Raw genomic sequence first — 20,805 nt, 5'->3', positions numbered from 1 at the left:
AGTAACACACAAAGTCTTCCTTTCAGAACAGGGTGAAGGGTGCAGGACGCTCACTCCGCCAGGCTCAACTCAATCTTCTCGAGTAAAAAGCCTTCCCAGAACGCTCACCTGGGACTCCTGCTTCTCCTCGCTCCAGGCCAGGGCCTCCTGCCCGGACCTTCTGGGCGCCCCCCTCACCCAGAGGCCCCACAGTGAACTGGAAGGGGCTGCCGGTGACGTGCTGGCCGCGGTACTTGACGCTGACGGTGTGAACCCCCATCTCCTGGGGCACAAACCGGACACAGTGCGAGCTCTTTCCCACAGGCACAATCTCTGCCTCGGTCACGCGGCCTGAGGGGCTGGTGACATGGGCCGACATGTCACTGCTGTCGATTTCTGAAAGGGGGCGGGGAGAAAAAGAGGAGGGTCAGGGCGAGGGCCCGAGGAGGAACCGGACATGCAGGGCAAGCAGCAGACGGCAAAGCGAGTGTAGGCCAGGGGTGCGGGGTGCTCAGGCTTCCTCCAACCAGGCTGGATGCCTGCCCTCCTGTCTCCCTCAAATCCCTGGGTGGTCATGGCCAGCACAGAGAGTGCAGGGCCCTTCCAGCCACCCAGTGCAGAGAATATTCTGGGGGCACTGACACGTCTTGCCTCGCCGAGCACTTTGACAGCCTTCCTGGCTGGAGCTGAGTTAATTCCACACAGCAGTTTCAAACCAGAGCTTGAGCTGATAGCTACAGCATGTAAATAACAACAACAATGATGGCTCAGATGTCTCTAAGCAAATGTGACATGGGGCCATCAGTCATGCTTACAGGGGCTCTTTTCCATAGGTAAGGACAGAAAACACAAGAGCCCTCATCCCTCATTGTCAAGAAGCCTTGGCATTTCTTTTAGGCAACAAGACAAAAATGCATTTAGAGGAAAAGGTGAACCCAGGTTGGTCCCAGTGGCAAAGGCGAAACCATGCGTGAGCAAAGCTTTGAGCAAACCGAAGACAAGAGGCCACACTTCCAGAAACATGACGCCTCGGGTCCCCAACACCAGGAAGCAGACGCGTCTGCTCCACCCAAGGTGCTCTGCCATGCCAGCGACCGTGCCTGCACTGACAAGGTGGAGACAGGCGCGCTGCATGCTGGGTGACCAAGTAACACCATCACCTACAGCAGCACGAAACCGCACCCTCCAGCCCTACAGGATCTGGGCAGCAGCTCATGACTCTGAGCCCTGAGGACAGAGAAAGGAAGGAGGTTGAGGGGAGGGTCACCCCACGTGGCCTGGGTCCGGAGGACATCTGGAGGCTGGAGGGCCATCCTCCCTTCTAATTGACAAGAGAGGGTGTTTTAGGTAATGATGAGAAAAGTTAGTCTCAGCCAGAGTCATCTAGTACTACTGAAAAGAGTAAGAAGGAGTCAAGAGCTAGACAAGACTTGAGGGAAAGGGTGACTGACCACATCACACAAAGATAAGAGACAAATAGGCAAAGGGAACAGGAGAGAGAATTCCCCAAATGAGAAATGTGAAGCAAACAAAAACACAGTCCACTCGTCTAGTGACCAGAGAAATGGAACTGAAAACTGGATACCGTATCTTTCCATCAGATTGATCAAAGTGAGAACCAAAGACAGTGGCCAGTGCTGGTGAGGAAACAGAGAAACAGGCATCAATTCTTTTTCTGGAGGACAGGCTGCCAAGGCATAGCAGCATCTGAAACGTACCGGCCCAGCAATCCCACTCCCGGGCATCCATCTGAAGTGATGACAGATGTCACAAAGCACTGATTAAGGGGGTCGAGGGATGGAGATGAGCATACGTGAAATGAGAAAACCCAACGAGGACATGCACCTAGACGTGAACTGGAATCTTATGCAGTCATGAAAAGGATGATGGGGAAGTATACTTTGGTGTGGAAAGATGCCCACAACACAGTGAGTGAGAAGTGCACCAGAGGCATCTGAGACCGAGCCCGTGTGTCTAGGAGGCTGGAGGCATCCAGGCTCCAGCTCTGGGCCTGAAACGTGAACCACAATCTCCCTGGACGGTGGGATATGAGGTGAGACTTACTTCCCCTGTTTTTGAGCACCTGAACTTTTTATGATCACAATCAACACGGTGCGCTTTAAGTGATTCTTAGTCTGGAGGTTACAGTAATGAGGTTTTTACCAACGGTGTGTCTAGAAAGGAAGGACCCATCAGGTAATGCTGAGAAGGCAGAGCAAGAGATATACCACAAGTCAGGAAAGATGGGAGACACAGTGTGGACCTTCCTCTGGAAGCTAGAAGCTCATCACAACATGAGCTTCATCTGAAGATGATTTAGATTTTCTGTCTTCATAGAACCTGCAACTCCACAGCACATGCCAGAGGAGCCTCAAGCCTTCATTTACACAGTCACTTCTTAATAGAAAGAACCTGGGCCACATTTCAGACAGACGATGGCTATGTTGGGCAAAGGGCTAGATGTGGTCCACCCATCCAGCCTTGCTTCCCAGGCCTCACTCCAATTTTAGGAATGAAAGATACGAACGGGAATTAGAAGGATGTCACTGGGCTGACACCTCCTTCCAGATATAAGCATAAGCAGGGCCAGTTCTCTCACTATTAGTCTAGTCGACAGACAGTAAATGAAAGTCTAAAAGCTTATCTATTTTTCCCCCATGTGGTACGATAAAGCCATTTTCATTTGGAAGAAGGAAAAGTAAATAGATTTACTTTTCCTAAATGGGCCTCTGTGAAAATAAGTATTAAAAATATTAATGAATAAATTAAAAAAAAAATTAAATTCAAAAACAGTCCCCACAGCAGACTCGGACGGTACATTCTGGGCCAAGCCCAGACTTGGTTTCCAGTGGTGCCCACTGGCCTGACCCACGAGCCCCTCGTGCTCACCTGGGATCTTCAGGTTCAGGTCACAGATGCTCCCAACAGTGGCCACAGATGGGGCTCGACTGGTACGGGTGATGCTCTCCTTGACTCTTCCCTCCCCGCTGATCTTCACGGTAAAGGGGCTCCCTGCAAAAACCGAGCAGGCCCTTGAGAGAGCAGCCCAGAGACCATGCATGGCATTTACAGAAAACCCAAGCACAGGACAGGGAGAGCAGATGGGGCCACACGTACCAGGCACGTGCTCGTCGGCGAATTTGGTGGAGATGATGTAAACCCCAGGCACAGTGGGGAAGTAGGAGACCTTGCAAGTGCCGTCCTCCAGGTCCTCCGTCTGGATGTCCACTTTGCTGGGGCCTTCCACCGCTAAGGAGATGCCGCCATAACCTGCAACACAGTAGCCCGGGGCCGCTATGACAGCAGCTCATCAGGAAGGGGGAGCCTGATGAATGCAGAAAGGACCTCCACCCCTGGAAATGCTCCAGACAGCAGAAAGACAGTAACGGTGGCCCCTGTTGGACAGCGCTGGGCAGAGGAGTCAGTTAAACGCTCTGAGAAATCCTGGAGTGAAATTCCCTGGCTGAAGGTGGCCTTGACCATACTCTCTTCTCAAGGGTATCCACTAATATCCCACCGACCACCTGTCCTGCAGAACCCGCTGGGGGGGACACGTTGCCCACCTGCTTCCAGGAATGGCACGTGCTGTCTGGGGGTTTATTACCAGCTGCAGGCCTGAGAATTTGACATTTTTAACTGCTCCTAGCTGCCTCAGATGCCCAGCCAGGGAACCACTAAGACAGCAGATCTAAAGCTTTAATAACCTGAGGAATCAACAGAGAACATAAGCCCATCAGGACCACAAATTCTCCAGCTCCTTCCCTTGGGAAGGTGACTTTATCCAGAAGTCACCAATGCAAGCCCATCCCTCAAAAAGGCAGAAGATGAAGACTCTGGGATGTGGAGTAGCTTGGAGTGGCCCAACCTAATTCGGACCATCTCAAAGGGGAAACAAGAAGAAACTCCTCATTTCCACAAAAGCACTGCTCAGCTGAACAGGCCCAACATTCTTAGTTTGAGATGAGTCAAGGAGACCCTGGGGAGCTGAGAACAATGGTGGGAGTATTGATAATGAAACAGATCTGCGAGTTGTTGTGGCTCTGGGTTCAAATGCCAGAAGCAGACGGGGCTGCTAACCCTGCGATCCTCAATTTTTTCATCTAGAAAACAAAGATAATACTTTGCCACTGCTCTTGAGGCTTAAATGATAATCATGTAAAAGGGTCTATAGCTTGAAGGATGCTCAGAAAGAAAAGAAAGTTGGCAGGATAAAAAGATGGAGTAATGCGAGCAATAAGAAGCCAGTTCCAAAGCGCTGGGCCTTTTCCCCTGGGACCACCCCCCACAGACCTGCATCCCTCGTGTCCACGATGAAGTCAGACATCTCGAAAGTCCGGCCTTCCGACAGGCCACGGCCGTAGACTTTGGCTCTGCGGGCATCCCCGATCTCTGACTGGACCACCATGATGGACACGGGGCTGTTGGCCACGTGGTTGCCATTCTTCTTGATGCTGACCAGGTGTTCACCCACCTCCCGGGGGATGAAGGAGATGCCTGGACCAGAGCACAGATTGGAGGCTATGAGGTGGGAGGGAGGGGTGAAGGGGAGGAAGCAGGAGGGAGACACACTGGCAAGAACAGAAACAGGACTTCCTTCCTGACTTTCCAGCAACCCAGGGTGTCCAAGAGGGTTGTCAACATCGTAAGGCAGAAATGCTTGGACTCTGACCATGCATGTGACCCAGCAGGTTTATCACATCACACTCCAAGGTGCTACCAATTTCCCAGGCAAGGACTGGGATCCCGGGCAAGGTGGGAACCCCCATCTCCCACTCAAGATGTCCCGGCTCCTGCCGGGAGGGCAGTCTGGGCTCACCGATGTGATTGTTGGGCAGCCTCTTTAGGAGACAGGGCTCGTCGCGGCCGGACGGGGCCTTGATGCTGGCCGTCAGGGTGCTGAGGTCAGTCTCACTGATGTCGAGCAGGAAGTCGGCGGCAGAGCCCAGCTTCACCTGAGAGCACCGTCTGCTGTCGTCTGGGAAACACCAGCCCCAACACAGCTCCATTACACGTGGTCACCCTGGCTCTCCAGAGCTCTCACACCACATGCCATTTATAGATGAGCAGGCAAGAATTAATTACGCAAACTTAAGTGACAAAAACACGCCCCAGACAATGAGCAGACCTAACCAACAAAGAATGACTGCTACTTATGCCTGGTTACAGGGAAGACTAGTAACTGGCAGGAACTGGAGACCTGAGTCCACGCAGACCACATTTATAACCCACAGAGAGCATGATCTGAACACAGAGCACAACAGGGGTCAGAAGCAGGGCTCTGAGTCAGATAATCTCCACCCGAATCCCAGAATACCCACATGAACATGGCTAAGCCAGTCTCTCCAATCCTCAGTTTTCCCATCTGTAAAAGGGAGACAAAAATCTATCTACAAGTGATGCCGATGAGCATCTCTGAGCTCATTTACTCGTGCAATAAGTATTATTTGAAGGCCTCTATCTGAGGGCCTCCTTATTTGGACCCTGGAGTCAGACTGGCACAAGTAAGTGCCCTCCAAATGATGTGCTTGCTTTTCCCGGGATTACCAGCTGCAGGAGGAATTTAGCCTATCCAATGTTGGCCTTGCACCCCTAGTTTGTTCCCAAGGAGACGCTGTGAAACCTAAATCTCAGACATGCCTAGCCTGCTGCCCCGGGTCTGATGGGATGGGGGCTTATTGGGGCAGGGAGCCTCCAGCAAGTCGGGCAACTCTACCTGTGATCTTGGCTGTGAAGGGGCTGCCAGGGATGTGTTTGTCATTGTACTTGACCAGAATGCTGTAGTCGCCTGGCAGGGTGGGCAGGTAGGTCACTGTGCATGTCCCATCTTTGTTGTCAATGCAGCTGATTTCCGCCTTTGAGGGTCCCTCAATAGCCAAGTCCAGGCCACCTGTGAATGAGAGGAGGGAAGGAGAGCCATCAGGGAGAGTGTTTCTGTGTTTCAAAAGGGATCACCACTCATCCGGGACAGCCCTGATGCCAGGAACGTCAGACTGACACAAGCCACGGGCAAGGGGCGTAGGTCAGAATAAAGCTATTTACATGGTGAAAGTGTCACTGGGAAGACACTCCACCATCTGAATTCTTCCTGCAAGTGACCCTGAAGTTCAATTCTTCCAGATGTGTGGGATGAGGAAGGGATGGAACCCCACGGGCCAATCACACATACAGGAGAGAGTGTCACACACAGACTATCACTGCTGCTTGGGGGCTGGATGCCATCATGAAAATCCCATTAGAATCGCAAATTTAGAAATTCCTGTGATGACAATGCGCATGGGCACAGAGCTAGAATAAGCCACTAAATGATTCATGTGGCCCTGTGGATACACGTACAGGTGCAAAAAGAACAAAACCAAAAATGTTATCTATCAAAACACACGTAAATTTCAGGCAAGTCACATAAAACATTTCATAGTATGATTGTGATTTTAATCAGAACACGAAGGACTTTAAAATTTCTGTTTTGAGGAGAAGACAGAGGAGCTCTATGTAAGAGATTTATATGAGAGAAAAGACAAGACAAATACTACCATTCGAGAGCCTTATTTTTAAAGGCTTCCCTGGAATTGCATCCCCTTAACTCTCCAAATGACAGCTGAGAACCACAGAACCACAGTACCTTCTCCTGCGTCCTCGGTGACAATGGTGAAGGTGGCGGTTTTGTTGGCCACTCCATATACCAGGCCCGGGCCATATGCAGAAACGCTCCCGCTGTTGGGGTAGTTCACGTAGAACTGCAGCGGGCTCTCTGGGTTTGCAAAGAACACACACAAAGTTGGGACTCATGGGGCAGGGGGGTGGGATTCACCTAACAGCAGCGGGTGTGGCATCTCCTGGGCAGAGCAGAAGGCAAGAGCAGACTCTGTGAGGCTCCCCAACCTAGGACACCCAAGGGGGTCTACTCACTATCGACCCTTCAGTGATCACATGGGAAGAACAGTCCCCAGGGTGCTCCAGACTAGATGGGGGCTGAGGCAGGGGAAACTGGCTCAAATGGACAAGTAAGGAGGGAACAGCTACACTGGGGCCGGGTGGCGGGCGGGGGGAGCGGTGGAGAAGAGAAATGACCCACTACTAGACGGAATGTGACTGGAAAGGTCCTTTGGGAAGGCCGTTTGCCCATGACTTTCAAAGTCTGTGAGCCCAGCCGGAGGAATCTATCCCACTGTGGTCCTCTCCACCCACGCCCACTCCCAGCCCTAGGCAAGTACTTCCATTTCCACAGAATTCAGATGCAAATTAGGAAAAGAACCCAGGGTCCAACAACAGGGGGTTGGTTAAATAAACATTAGTCTACTTGCAGGTCACTAAAAATAATGAGGGATGTATGTATACTAACTTGAGAGATTATCCATAATGTGTTGCATTAAAGAGAAAAAGGCAAATTGCTATATAAATGTCAATATCCCATTATATTAATACCCTATATAACATTAACACCTATTATAATACCTATATAATAATATATAGCCATTATAATATATTCCTATGTAATATTAATACCATTATCCCAGTCCAAAATAGAACAAAATGGCATGCATATTTGTAGGTACAGAGAGAGACATTTGAAAAGATACACACACCAGCATTGGAAGTAGAAGGAAAATGGTAGAAAGACATTTTTACTTTTTCTGTATCTGCATCTTTAGAACATTTAAATAGAAGCAGATAAATACATTTTTGCTTTAAACACATAGTATCCATACACATACACATAAACTAAAGCAAACATCAAACTGGGAGAAATATTTGCAACTCCTATCACAAAGGGCTAATCTCTCCAATATTTAGACTGCTCTCAGAAACTGATAAGACACAGGCCAATAGTCCAAGAGAAAAACTGAGCCAAGGATACAAACGTCCAGTTCAGATAAAGAGAAATACAAATAGCACTGATACTTAGGCATATAGAAAGTTGCTCAATTTCATTCACAGGAGAAATACAAACAAAGCAATACTGTTTTTTTAACTATCAGTCTGGCAAAGATCCAAAAATTTGATAGCCTATTCCACTCGCAAATTGGCGGAAAAGCAGGTGCTCTCCTACATGGCGGGTGGGTATGTGAACAGGAAGAGATTGGGTGAAGGGCGCTTTGGTGAGATCTGTCAGAATTGCAGGGCTGTTGCCTATGCCCTGCAATTCCTGCCCTGGGAACCAAATATCTCAGATACACCCTGGCAGGTGTGAGATGATGGGTGTGCAAGGCTATTCACTGCAGCAGGACTAGTAATCACAAAAGGTGGGGAAGAACCCAATTGTCCTCCAGTGGGAGAAATGGTTCACGTGTAACGTTCACCCAAACGGCCGGACACCATGACCACTCTCTACTATTCGGATGCGCAAAGTTCTCCAAGATATACTATTAGATGAAAAGGGCAAGGTCAGAATAATGTGTAGCGTAGGCAACAAAGGGAGAGGGATTAAACATCTGTATTCCCATCTGTTGTAGAGTCTTAAAAATATTCTGAAATCTAGCATAAAACATCAGTAACAGTCAGGTTCAAGGAGAGGGCAGATGGGGGATATGGGTGGGAAGGAAACCTTTCTCCACATCATTTTTAAACTACGTAGATAGATTATGTACTCAAAAAAAAAAAGAACAAGAGTAACACTGTGCTGGTTGATGGACATGAAAACTTGAGCTGGCTTTCCTTGTCAAGGGCAGTGTGACAATAAGGCAGCTTGTCCTCTTCTCACAACCTCTTCTCCTGTCCCACGCTGCTCTGGGCTCTGCAGGCCCAGCTGGAAAGTCCCTTGATGTGCCTCACATTTTTCTCCCAGCTCACCCTTTGGCCATGCTTGGCATAGTGACAAAGACAAACAATCGCGGACCAAAGGGCCTGCACTGTGACCCAGGACACTTAGCTGTGTCATCCCTGCTGGAAATTAGCTGTATCTGCTGGGGTCACAGCCTGTTTGGTTTTGCAGGGACGCCCACACTGCATTCCCAAATTTGCCACTGAAAACCACACAGCAGGTGACTGAACGACTGACTACAGCCTCCCAGATGTTCACGTCCTGAACCTTGGAGTCCTGCAGGGCCAGTCAGCCAGGGCACTGAGCCCGACTTACCAGGGATGTGGCTGCCCATGTATTTGATGTGCATCTCGTGGAGCCCGACCTCAGTGGGAGCGTATCTGACAGTGACCGTGCCATCCTTGTTGTCCACAATCTCAGGTGTGGCTGTCTTCCCAGAAGGCATGTGGACCTCTCCTGTTGGAGCACATGGAGACAGGGCAGTGAGCCCACCAAGACTTCCCCCGAGAAGCTGAGCACAGAGGCACACGTGGCCTTCACAATAAAGGTTTTCAGATACAAGAACACTTCACCGTTGCCTAAAACACCACGTTCCACAACCGGAAGCAGAGACGTACCTGCCTTTATTTTGTTCTATTTTGTTTCCACAAAATGCAGCAGGCAACTCACAAGTAAAGGGTCTTCTACTTTTGTAGTGACAAATTAGAAGCTCAAACAGGACTTGAGAAGACCATGAGACCAATCGGATTGGTAAAGCGTCAACTCAAAGAGAAGCAGGCATTGAAAGGAGGCTAGGAGAGGAAGTAACTCTTGTACAACAGACCTCAGTGTCAATGTCACATCTGGAAGAGTGGAATAAGAGAAGGCAAGAAAAGGGGGGAATAGGAACGTGATGGTCGAGAGCGATCTAAACACAGTGGTTCTCCCCCTACAGAGCATCTCCGGCCCTCTCTCCAGGATGCACGTTATAAATGAACCACCTCTTCCGAGATACACATAGACACACAGAACATTCTGCAATCCCATGGGCTCATGGACTGACCCAGGGACGCTGGGTTCCGGACCCCAGGTCTGGGGGACATGTGGAACCAGCTCCTGCGCACTGTTTGGAGAGCTAGTGCAAGTGAGTGAGAACAAGACGGCTTTCACGACAGTGCTTACCGGTGATTTCTCCTTTCCTGACTGCAAACGGAATGACCAAGTCGAAAGGCTTAAACCCCAGGCCGTTCATGTCACTCACTGGGACATAGGCCTCTTCAGTTACCTAAAAACAGGAAGCAGCGGTCACTGGGTAAAGTGGACAACAGTGTGAGCTGGGGAAGCTACAGGGGGCAGAGCAACTGGGAATTTTGCAAGCTCGTACAGCCAGGATTTGGGGATGCAGCTGCCCATGCATTGCGGGCTTTGGCTAACGGGCTCCGGGGCCAGAGCAGAACCTGAAGAATTGGAGGAATCATGCTGACCAATTGCTAAAAATCCGTAGGCTGTTTGCTTGTGAAATTCCCAGCAGCGCCCATGGGAAAGCGGAAAAGTGAGAGACAGCAATGTCTGTGAGTCCCAAGAGGTTCCACCTGGAAAGGTTTAGTTGCCTGTGGCCTGGAAAAGAAGGTGCGTTTTAAGTGGCAGAAAGTAGCAGCGGTGGCTTTCCCCCTGAACAGAAACCAAATGTGCAAGTGGTGGCTTTTAGAGTCAGCAGGAGGGCTGAGACAGCTGTCCATCTTTCTCTTTAAACGTGGAGACAAACTGCACCGAGCGTGATCACAGACATGGTGGTGGGCGATTCGTGGAGTGCGTACGATGACACAGGTGGGTCTCATTACAGGAAAAGCCGGGATCATTGTGATGCACTGATCAGTGGGGACAAACCAATGACCAGGACACCCAGAGGGCTTAAGCAATCCCCAAAAGCAGGCTGCAGCTCTTCTGCAATGAAGGCTGAGTAAACAAAGACATGGAAAAGGGAAAAATAAAAACAAAAACCAAAAGTGTACCCAGGGTCTGCATCCGGGGGGACATGCATTTACCGGTGCCTCCTCCACAGCTGCGACTTCCCCATCTGTGGCCTGGTCAGTGGCAAATGGAAGTTAGTTGGGAATCACATTGAGGGACATCGCGACTCAGTAGATTCTACAACCCGAGGGCTGCTTCCTCCCCGTCTGTCTTGCATAGCAGAGAGCTACTCCCTGTAGCGGGAGCCTACCTTCTTCCCACTGCTGTGGAGAGCAAGTTGGCATCTCCTCTTCAAATGTCAAATCCACATGCCCTCTGAACCCATGACCCACTTTTAGGAAGCAAGCCTATAGAAATACTGGCAGGAAAGTCTATAGGTAAGTCATGTGTGCAAAGGATTTTACTGGAGCCATTCATTGTTGGGAAAGGCTGAAATAACATGAATGTCCATCTGTAAGGGAGTCAGTTAAGTAAATTACGTAAGGCTGTACAGTGGACCCCGGTGCAGCCATTCTGAAGAGGCGATCAAGTCAGATCAATTAATATGGAAGGGTATTTACAGCATCTCGAGGGAAGGAAGCAAGTTGCAAAGCAATGTGCATGGTTAATCTCATGCACAAAACTGACATGTTTCTTGTATGTCAGGAAAAAACCTAATGCTGGTCATCCCTGGAGCATGAAATTGGGAAAGGGGTCTCTTGTTACTTGGTATGTGTCTATAGTTATGTTCTAAAAGTTTTTATAAATTCATTTTTTAAAAACCAGAGACTTTGTGTTCCTGATCCAATCACCCTGATAAGGGATGGGTCCCCTCTCAGTTCCCTCTTCTCCCACAATAAAAGAATTGGAAAGCCTCCCTTCTGGAGGAAAACTTCCGTGCCCATGTTTAGCCCCTTTTGTGTATTCTGGCATCTCAGAAAGGGGGCTTCACTTACAAAGGCAGCTTTGTAAGCTTCAACATTTGCAACAGCCCTATCCCCCACCCCCTGGACCATCTCAGGTTGGGCGACTCCGGGACACATCAGCCAGGAAGATCTTTCAGTGGCTACGCTATAGCCTTTGATCAGTGACTTCTTAACAGTGACAGGCAGAGAAGCTGCTAGACCCGTGACTTGCTGTGCACGTTTGTGAGATGTATTTAACTGAACCAGCCTGCTGGGGCTCCTGCAGACATTTGCTGCAAAGGCAGTGCAGGGTGTTCAATGTCCTTTTGGCCCCAAGTCTGCAGGGGAAGACAGCAAACCTAGCCCCAAGAGGCCAATGAATAGAAAGTGGGCCCACCTAGGTAAGGCTGGAGGAAGCTAGGAATGGGAGAATGAAGACCTAAAGCAAGTGCCCTGAGTGTCGTCCCTTTCTGCCTTCAGCAGTTGTTAGGGGGGGTAGTGCGTTTACACAAAGGATCTTTGCTTTGTGTGCATTCCAGGGCTGAATGGACATTCATTCCTAATGAGTTTGGTGGCCTCCACTGCAGGTTTCTGACTCATCTGCTAAAACGGTCCTTGGTATTTTCTTCCTGATTTCCTCACTCACACCCTCCAAACGTGGTCTCTTATCTCCAGCTCATCCCACCAGCAGAGCTGTGACCTCTGCCCAATTCTAACCAACCAGATAAAAACTCCTGTGGGCTAAAAACAGATTCTTAAAACTACAACTGGGACTTCTCTGTAAATAAGAAGGACATAAACTTTCTAGCTGCATCTTTTTCTCCCCTGAGGAGAAAAACACTCCCAAGTTAACAGCGTCAAAAGTGTTTACATCCTTGAGACATAAAAAGGCTCCAGGTCTCTGGCACAACGTTTATAGATAAACAAACATCTATGGAAAAGACTAAAGGTACAGCAGATTATAGAGTGGGAGACAGACATGGGCTTCTGTCTGGAATGGAGTCTTCATGTCCTTCTCTGCTGCTGCATAAAGTGAAATCATTAGATGCAGCTTTGTAGACTGTGCATGGGGTCAGGCATTGAGTTCTGTAAACTTTGTGGTCTGCTGGCCCATGGCATCAAAGGACACAGGTGGGGACGGTGCTCAGCAGCTGTCCAGAGCAGGCAGTCTGGGTTCAGTGGACTTGAGTCTGATCCCCGCTCCTATACAGCATTTGTAAAAGGGCCAACAATGCTTAGTTTTAAGGGTTAAATGAAGGACTGCTCCTAAGGTTTCTAACTCCTTTCCTGGTTGAAGAACCTTAATAATCAAAGGAAGACCTAAAAGTCACTCAGATTTGAAAATTAAAGGGCCTAGCCATTCTCTGGCTCAGAGGTTTTGCATGATGGTTTTCTTTTATTCCAGATGTTCCTAGCTTCAAAAAGACAAGTTATTTCCCCCTCATCATCAAAGTCTGAATCTTTCCAAAACACAACTGGAGGTACTTTGAGTCCTGGGATATCAGAGTCAAGTCTCCAGACATAACAGCCTCGGGAACCTCTCTCCTCCGAAGAACTAGCAGGATGAAAAACCATAATGTTTTACTTATAGATGTTTTTGTCAAAGTGTATCTTTCTGAGCTGGGCTTAGGCCAGGACATTGCCTAAGATCCTTAAGCATGATGGACACTTTGGTTACCAGTGATTTCCTAAAACCCCTTAGAGCCAAAGGGTCCCTGGGTTTTTAGAGATTACTGCAGGATTCTGCAAGGTCATGACTGCTTAAGACAATTTTTTTTTTACAGAAAAGAAAAAAAAAGTGGCCGGGGATGTCTCAGCCAGGGTTTAACAAACAGCAGTCGTTACTGTTCCTGCTAACAACAGCATGCTCTAGAGAAGAAATTTTCCTTACCATGACAGTGAAGGGGCTGTTGGGAATATCAACGCCACCAAAGCGCACGTAGATGACATAGGTGCCCGGCTTGGCGGCCGTGTAGAAAATGTCATAGGTGCCATCCTCATTCTCGATGACATCAGCCTCAGCCTCAGTGCCGTCTGGGGTCAGAACCGTGCAGGTCACTTTGCCTTTCCCGGCGGTCTTGGCGTCTACCACAAAGCCCACTTCCTCGCCAGTTTTCACAGTGGAGGCGATTCCAGGACCTGGAGAAAAGTTTAGGAGGAGAGCATGGAAGCTTCAGCCATGGACAGCAGCTGGAGGCCCAAGAACAAATCACACACGTTCGTGTTGTATCTGTGAATGTTAGACCTTCAACTGCCACCGTGCAGAGGGATGTCCCAGAGATGCCCTGGGGAAGATGCTGCTCCAGGGAGCATTCTATCCATTACTTATTAAATAAGGTGTATCTGCAAGTTCCGAGTGATAACCATATGTTAAACCAGCTTTGCCAGCATTCAAGTGTATGGGGATGAAGGTCAACTTTCATCAGCAAACACATATTGGGCATTTTCTTAAGTGCCAGATACACACAAAGGTGAGCAAACCACAGTCTCAGCTCTCAATATGCTCAAAATCTAACAGGGCAGATGCACGCAGGCTGGACACCAAGAATGACAGCTCAATCTGTGTTGGAAACACAGAGGGGGGACTAAGTTATCAAAAAAATAATCAATGGTTCTTCAAAGAAGCATCCTGCAGCACATCTATGAAAAGTTCTATGAATTTATATCCCAGGGTTGCCACATTGACAGAGGGCTTCCTGAGAAAGGGGAAATGGCTGAATTCTGAAGGCTGGGTACCCTTGGCTAGGGAAGACTTACAACCTCTGTCTCCAAATCATGACCCGTCTATCTGTCTCTCTGACTTGTGGCACCCCTTTACTGAGGATCCACAGATCAGGGAGTGCAAAGAACTGTGAATTAAAAGCACCCTGGCAAAAAAAATCAGCAAAGTGTGTAGAAGCAACAGGGAGTGACAACAACATGCTGAGACAGTGAGTAGTAAGGGAAGACTGAAGTTTGGCGCTGAATGACAGACTGAGAGGTAGGGCCAAAGGAGCCCCCAGGCTGAGCAGAGTATCCTGCCTGAGCTGCGGGAAGGAGGAGAGCCTGGAAAGCCAGGAGGAAGTTCCCACCCAGTATTCACATGCCCTCAGGTTAGCAAAGACAATCCAGTTGTCTCTGGAACAGCACAGACCTAGGAGGTGGCAGACTGGCCATCATTACAAAACTTCTCAGTCTTGTGGTGGATGAGCCAAAAAGAGCCAAGCTGAGCAATTTACAACCTTACCCTGAAAGCCGAAAGATTTTCTCCTTTCAGAACAAGACGAGATATGAGAGAAATAGGACACATCCAGGGTGGACCTCTGTTTAGTTTTATTTAAAGAGAAGCAACTCAGTTTCATTTCAGAGATGGGGATTCATGGTTTGAAATCTGCTTGAAGCAGCATCAGAGTTGCCCATGATATTCAGTTGGTCGTGTCTTAGAAACGGAAGGAACTGTTATGCTCTAATATTCCTGGAGAATTCCCGAGAGACTCAGACGTAAGTCCTGAGTGTTGAGGAAAAACCTAGATCCTTTAATGTGCTTCTCTAGCCCTGGCCTGAAATGCTCTTGAATATATCTCGAATAACTAAACCATCTACTCATGAAAGGCATAAATTTGATGCTTTTCATGGGAGCCACCATCACAGTTGAAATCTCAACAATCACCCACTTCAAAAGTAACTGTAATAATTTCCATGTGCCTGGCACGGTGCTAAGCACTTTTCATCTAATCTCTGCAATAGCACTGCGAAACAGTCTCTGATCCTTGGAAGAGCTTCTTGAACTTAAATGTTTTCCAAAAAGATCTTCCATCTAAGTCTGCCTGAGGCTAAGAGTGGTTGAGCATCTTGCCCTGATCACACAGCTATTAAGTGGCAGCCACTGGCTTCCTGATGCCAAAACACACACTCCTGTCCTTGAGCTGCACTCACCTGTGGCCAGGCACTTGCTGGCATCGCCCGTCTGTGTGGCCCGGATGCGGTAGGGAGACAACGGGATGTCATCCCCACCGTAGGTGACCCCAATCATATAACGTCCAGTCTTGTCAGGGATGTAGGTAACAGCGTATGTGCCATCTTTATTATCATGGACGATGGCTCTTTTGGGTTTTCCCTCTTGGTCCTGTGGATCACAGAGAAATGCTATCTAGGATGTTGTCATCTAGATGTAGAAACCGTTCAAAGAAAACCTTGACAGATTTTGCTCATTAATTAATGCCTCTAGTGGGAGGAAAAAAGAATTACTGGCTTAACACATTTTGGGAGGTGGTGGGAGCAGAGGGTCATAGATCCTTTTAACACTGTGATGGACATGGTCAATTTTTAGTGAATTTTCTGTCAAGGGAACAAACAGTTTTAGCTCCAAATCCATCGAAATGTAGGGAGACAAGGGGGCAGAGGCCCCTGCTTCTGCACCATCACCTTCACTCTCCTTTCCCTCTTTACTAATAGGAACCTAATTCTTAGCTAGGTGCGCTGCTTCCAGAATACGAGACACCACTTCCTAGTATCCTTGGCCACTAGGTACAGCCATGGGACTTATGACAAACTTCTGGCAAACGAGAAGAGAGTGGAAGTCTCCTGAGGGACTTCTGACAGGGCTGCTTAAGAGAGCTGATTGAGTTGAAAGGTCCCATTGTCCCTTCTGTCTCTTCCTCTTTCTGGCTTGCCATGTGGATTGGATGGCCAGAGCACCAGCAGGCTCGTGGTCCATGAGGAGACCTTAGGGACAGAAGCCACACGTTAGGACAGAGGAGCAGAGAGGTGGCATGGACCCTGCTTCTTTGATAAGCCACACAGCATCCAGGTGCCTTGCCCGGCCTCTGGGCCTCTCTAACAAGAGAGAACTATCCCATGTGTTTAAGCCACTCTTATTTGAGGGTTGACTGTGATATGCAGCAGAACTTAGTCCTAACTAACCCAAAGGGTAATTTTAAACATTCAAACATAAAAAGATAGGAATAGATATAATAGAGAGCAAAATATATGAGATTCACCAAAATGTGGTACTTGAAGCTATACTCTCAGACTTCTCAGGCAAGCCTGCTTGCTGTCCTGTACAATTACTGACTCTCTAGTGGGGAAATCAGACAAACATTTGCGTGAGGCTAGAAATTAGTTGTTAAAATCCTGGTTCTTATCCTGGCTGAGAAATTAGGTCTTATTAATGAAGTTTGGCTCCAGAAAAATCATTCAAGGTTACCGTTATCTGAACAGCAAGCAGGCCTTCCCCGGCATCTCTGGCATCGATCGCAAACTCCACAGGCAGGCTGGCAGGCACACCATAGGTACTGAGGCCAGGGCCACTGGCGGTCACTTTGCTGGCATCGTATGTGGGAAGGACCTTGACCTTAAAGGGACTTGACAGACATACACACCCCAGTTCAGTATGGATACACTTCAACCCAGCTACATCTGACCTCTCTTACACAAGAGACTGGGATTGAGAGGGAGGATTTCTACAGCATGTAAGACTTAAGTGCCAAATCCAGCAGAAATTTACAACCATGTAACCACCATACAACAGATCAGCTTTCCCTAAGTGCATTCCATGGGATACAAACTAATTTCCAAATTAGTTTGGGAAACATGGGGTTAAACACATTTAACCCACTTTTGTTTTACTAACACAATGATCACCAAAATGGAAAGAAAAAATATTAGAACTGATGTTTCAATATTATCTTGTCCTCTTATTTTCTATTTTTAGTATGTTTTAGATGATGTAAGACCTATTAGTCAAGTAACACATAAATGTAATTTATAAATTATACCTTTCCACAGAGCTAGAGCTGTATGTATATCTTTATGTAAAATAGGTACATTTAGGGTACAGGTGAAACATTTAAATTCTAAGTATGATAAAAAAAATCTTTGGAGTCTCTTCTGAGAGGTAAAGAGCTTAAGCAACACTTTTTCTATTAATAGGAATGAGGAACAGGTTTTCATCCAACACCTTCTGGGAATGCTATGGTCAACCAAATTCTCAATTAATAAGTAAAAATTTTTGCCCTAATCAGAAAACAAGTTGCATGGTCACCAGAAAGAAGACCTTGATGAACTAACACACTCCTTAATTTCAGCTCATCTTTACATTAAAGATGGTTGAAAGGAACAAATGTAGGGGGGGCACCAAGAGAGCAGGAGGCACAAACATCAAGGCTAGTGTATTTTAACACCTGTGCAGAGCATGCCGGTTCTCAGGGATGCTGATCAGATGGACGGATGGGTAAATGAGTGGATGGATGGATGCGTGGGTGGGTGGACAGATGGATGGATACATGGACAGACGAATGGATGGGTGGGCCACCAGAGCAGTGCTGGTCACCAGAGGGGTGGGCTTGAACCCCTTCCCTAAGTGACAGAAGCTTACCTACGAGGGATCTCTTCATCAGCATATTTAACAGAGACCATGTAAGGCCCCTCCTGGGACGGGGTATAGGTCACTGTGTGTGTGCCATCCCCATTGTCCACCACGTTCACCGGCTCCACCAGACCTGAGAACAGAGATGAGAGGGCTGAGGAACTGCCTGGCTTCCCCTTCACTCCACCTGGGCTGAGTTCATAAAGGATCACATTCATCCATGAGAGCTATTGGTTTCCACTAATAACACAAAGGCAAGCAGGCCATAATCAGAGGCCTAAGAAATCACAGGAGAGAGATTCCCCAATTCATAGTTGCAGAAATGACCCTAAGAGACACCTTTAGCTTTCTGTTGGCTGAACTACACTCAGTCGGACCTAGAGTATAATTAAGGAGACTGCCTGCACTTGTTGCTGGAGGGCATATGGTGAAGATGCTTGCTGCAGACATGCTATCCTTTCAAGCTGGTTAGGCATGCTTGGGATGTGGCAATTTTACTCTACAGCCAAGAAAGGGTCAAAGAGTCCAGAACTCTGAACAGCAAAATTTAACCAATGGGCCAGCCAGTTAAAACTTCTATCCACCTTTGAGCAAAGACCATCATGGCAGCAGCATGCTGGGTGTAGGGTGCAGGGCAGGTGAGGGTGCTACTCTCATGAGGGTGAGAGGGCTCTCAATGTGATATCTACAGGGGATGGTTAGAGATCACTTTAAAGCATAATCAAGGCATGCACTAGGTTGGTAGATTCTAGATCCCAGTTCTGAACATGAGTGTCAGGATGCGTCAACTGAAGGGTAGATTAATCAAAGTGTGGCATACTCATTAAGCAATGCAGATGAGGCAGGTACAAGGCAATTTCAGAGGTAAGGCCAGCAGGAGGCATTCGGGTTACATAAATCAGAGCAGCAGCTAATAGGAAAATGCAAACCTGTCTCCATAAAGTCACCCTTCAGGTCCCGTTTAAAGAACTCTGACATGGCTTTCAAGGGGCTGAGCCTTGACTGGGAATCCGTCTCATCAGCTAAAATTAAAAGGCTGTTATTTCAGAGTCCTCTGTAATAGACGCAGATATCTCAGCAAAGCTTTTCTCTCTTTCTCCCCTCTGCCCTGCCCTGTCTCCCTCTCTCTCTGTCCCTCTACCACACACACACACACACACACACACACACACACACACACACACAGGTCTTGAAGCTCAGTAACTTTGTGGAATCAGATTCCAGCCCTATGACTTCATTTCCCCCAAAACTATTTCTGCTCTGAGCTTCAAAGGGCATAACCTCCTGCTGAACCCCATTAAGGAGAAAGTTCCTCTTCAAAGAAGGAAGCCCTCATTTGCCACTTCTGTGAAGCCAAGAACACATCACTGAGTAAAAATCCAGATAATTTAAGAAATTAGGCAGAGAAGGGCACATTTTAAATGCTGGAAGAGGAAGTGTGATCACCTACTGAAAAAGGTAAATTTCAACGTTCATCAGGGCTTGTCCCAAAATGGCCTGCTAGCCTCACCCAACCCAAATTCCAGGCTGCAAAAGGGGAGGCCAAATTGCCAACAAAGCCCATTCCCCAAGAGACCACCTCTCTCCAGGGAGCTGGGACAATGACAAAGCTATGTGTCACATGGGCTGAGTACTGCTCATTTCCAGAAATTTGGGGTGTGTTCCCACATGAGCACCAAATCCAACACCCACGCAAATCCAGACCCACCCCAGTCACCTCACAAATGCTGAAACACATAATTAAGCAGTTGCGATAATTTTACATGTGAGAGCCCAGATACTACTTGCTTCATCTTGCTACTCTAAAAAAATAAAACAAAATTTTAAAAAGACATTTAGGGTCATATTATTAAATGATGGAAAAGACAGGCCGCTAGAAAAATAACAGGCCTGCCAACTTTTTAAGCATAAACTTCTACTGTTTAGCTAGAACATGGAGCAATAAAGTAATTTAAGAAATTTGACTTAAAGTTCATGACTCAACTCAAAAGCAAAGTGCCTGCTCTGGGTCATGGCTGCCCCCGTCCAGGGCAGGTGAGTGTCGGCAGGAAGGCAGGATGTGTACTTACCTCGTGGGCCCATGACCCTCACTTCCAGTGGGGCCAGGCCGGCCTTGCTGCTGTCCACCGTGAAAGACTGCAAGACACGAGCTCGGACACCCGAGCCCAGCCCAGGGCCAGCGATCTTGACCTTGCTGGGGTCCACAACATCCTTCACAGGAACCCTGAAGGGGCTGCCTAGAAAAGAGGTCACAGGATTCTAAGTACAGCCCCCGCTAGTGCCTGGAGACCCGCCTTGTGTGCACCCAGAATTGCACCATTGCTCTACCCAGGCCCTCACTTACACCAGCTCCAGTCAGCTTCTCCTGCCTTGCTGTGTTGTGCACCCGAGTGCACCTACTGTGTACAGACATGGCACCAGGTGCTGGGCCCAGAGTGCTTAACAGCTCTCCAGGAACCCCATGCAGGAGAAGGATGAGGTAAGCAAGTCACTGTAACATCATATACAACACATGTTGGGGATTTGTACAAGGTGTTGGTGGAGCACTCAGAAGACAATGAATCTGGTCTCTGGGAGACCAGAGGACGCTTTCCAATAACATATGAGACATATGGGTGAGCAGATGTCACTGAGAAGGGTTTCAAGCAGAGGGACTGGCACGTGCAAAGGCATGGAGGTGAGGGAGAAGACAGGCTGTTGAAGGAACTGAAGGAGGATGCTGAGTGGTGGAAGGAAGGCATGGAGAGGACTGCAGAGAGGTGGGCAGGCTGTGCAGTCCACATCCAACATCCTCTCCCATAAAAGGCTCCTCAGGGGCCCCCGGACTCCTGTCCCTGCAATGTAGCCAGCACCGCCCTCCCATCACCACTCATGGCCTTCTTGGTTCC

The 20,805-nt window shown here is 48.2% G+C and overlaps 1 protein-coding gene across 3 annotated transcripts in view; it reads right to left on the bottom strand.

Annotated features, from left to right (window-relative positions):
* The window catches only part of FLNB (filamin B), a 135,720-nt gene that overhangs the window by 15,785 nt on the left and 99,130 nt on the right, over positions 1-20,805 (bottom strand). The window contains exons 25-40 of one of the 3 annotated variants that reach the window (XM_061197068.1): positions 19,987-20,154; positions 18,847-18,939; positions 17,927-18,050; positions 16,757-16,913; positions 15,487-15,676; positions 13,463-13,710; positions 10,729-10,800; positions 9,899-10,001; positions 9,053-9,193; positions 6,599-6,727; positions 5,693-5,866; positions 4,796-4,954; positions 4,270-4,473; positions 3,097-3,249; positions 2,869-2,991; positions 109-375 (exon numbers count right to left, since the gene is read on the bottom strand). In XM_061197068.1, the coding sequence (XP_061053051.1) occupies positions 109-375; positions 2,869-2,991; positions 3,097-3,249; positions 4,270-4,473; positions 4,796-4,954; positions 5,693-5,866; positions 6,599-6,727; positions 9,053-9,193; positions 9,899-10,001; positions 10,729-10,800; positions 13,463-13,710; positions 15,487-15,676; positions 16,757-16,913; positions 17,927-18,050; positions 18,847-18,939; positions 19,987-20,154 (2,505 nt within the window). The remainder of the gene's footprint in view (positions 1-108; positions 376-2,868; positions 2,992-3,096; positions 3,250-4,269; positions 4,474-4,795; positions 4,955-5,692; positions 5,867-6,598; positions 6,728-9,052; positions 9,194-9,898; positions 10,002-10,728; positions 10,801-13,462; positions 13,711-15,486; positions 15,677-16,756; positions 16,914-17,926; positions 18,051-18,846; positions 18,940-19,986; positions 20,155-20,805) is intronic. The other 2 variants (XM_061197069.1, XM_061197070.1) reach the window with 2 other exon arrangements.

The sequence above is a fragment of the Eubalaena glacialis genome, chromosome 7 (genome assembly GCF_028564815.1).
Source record: "Eubalaena glacialis isolate mEubGla1 chromosome 7, mEubGla1.1.hap2.+ XY, whole genome shotgun sequence".
Lineage (NCBI taxonomy): Eukaryota > Metazoa > Chordata > Mammalia > Artiodactyla > Balaenidae > Eubalaena > Eubalaena glacialis.
Note: the sequence above shows the minus strand (reverse complement) of the source record. Positions and strands in the feature narration are given on the sequence as shown.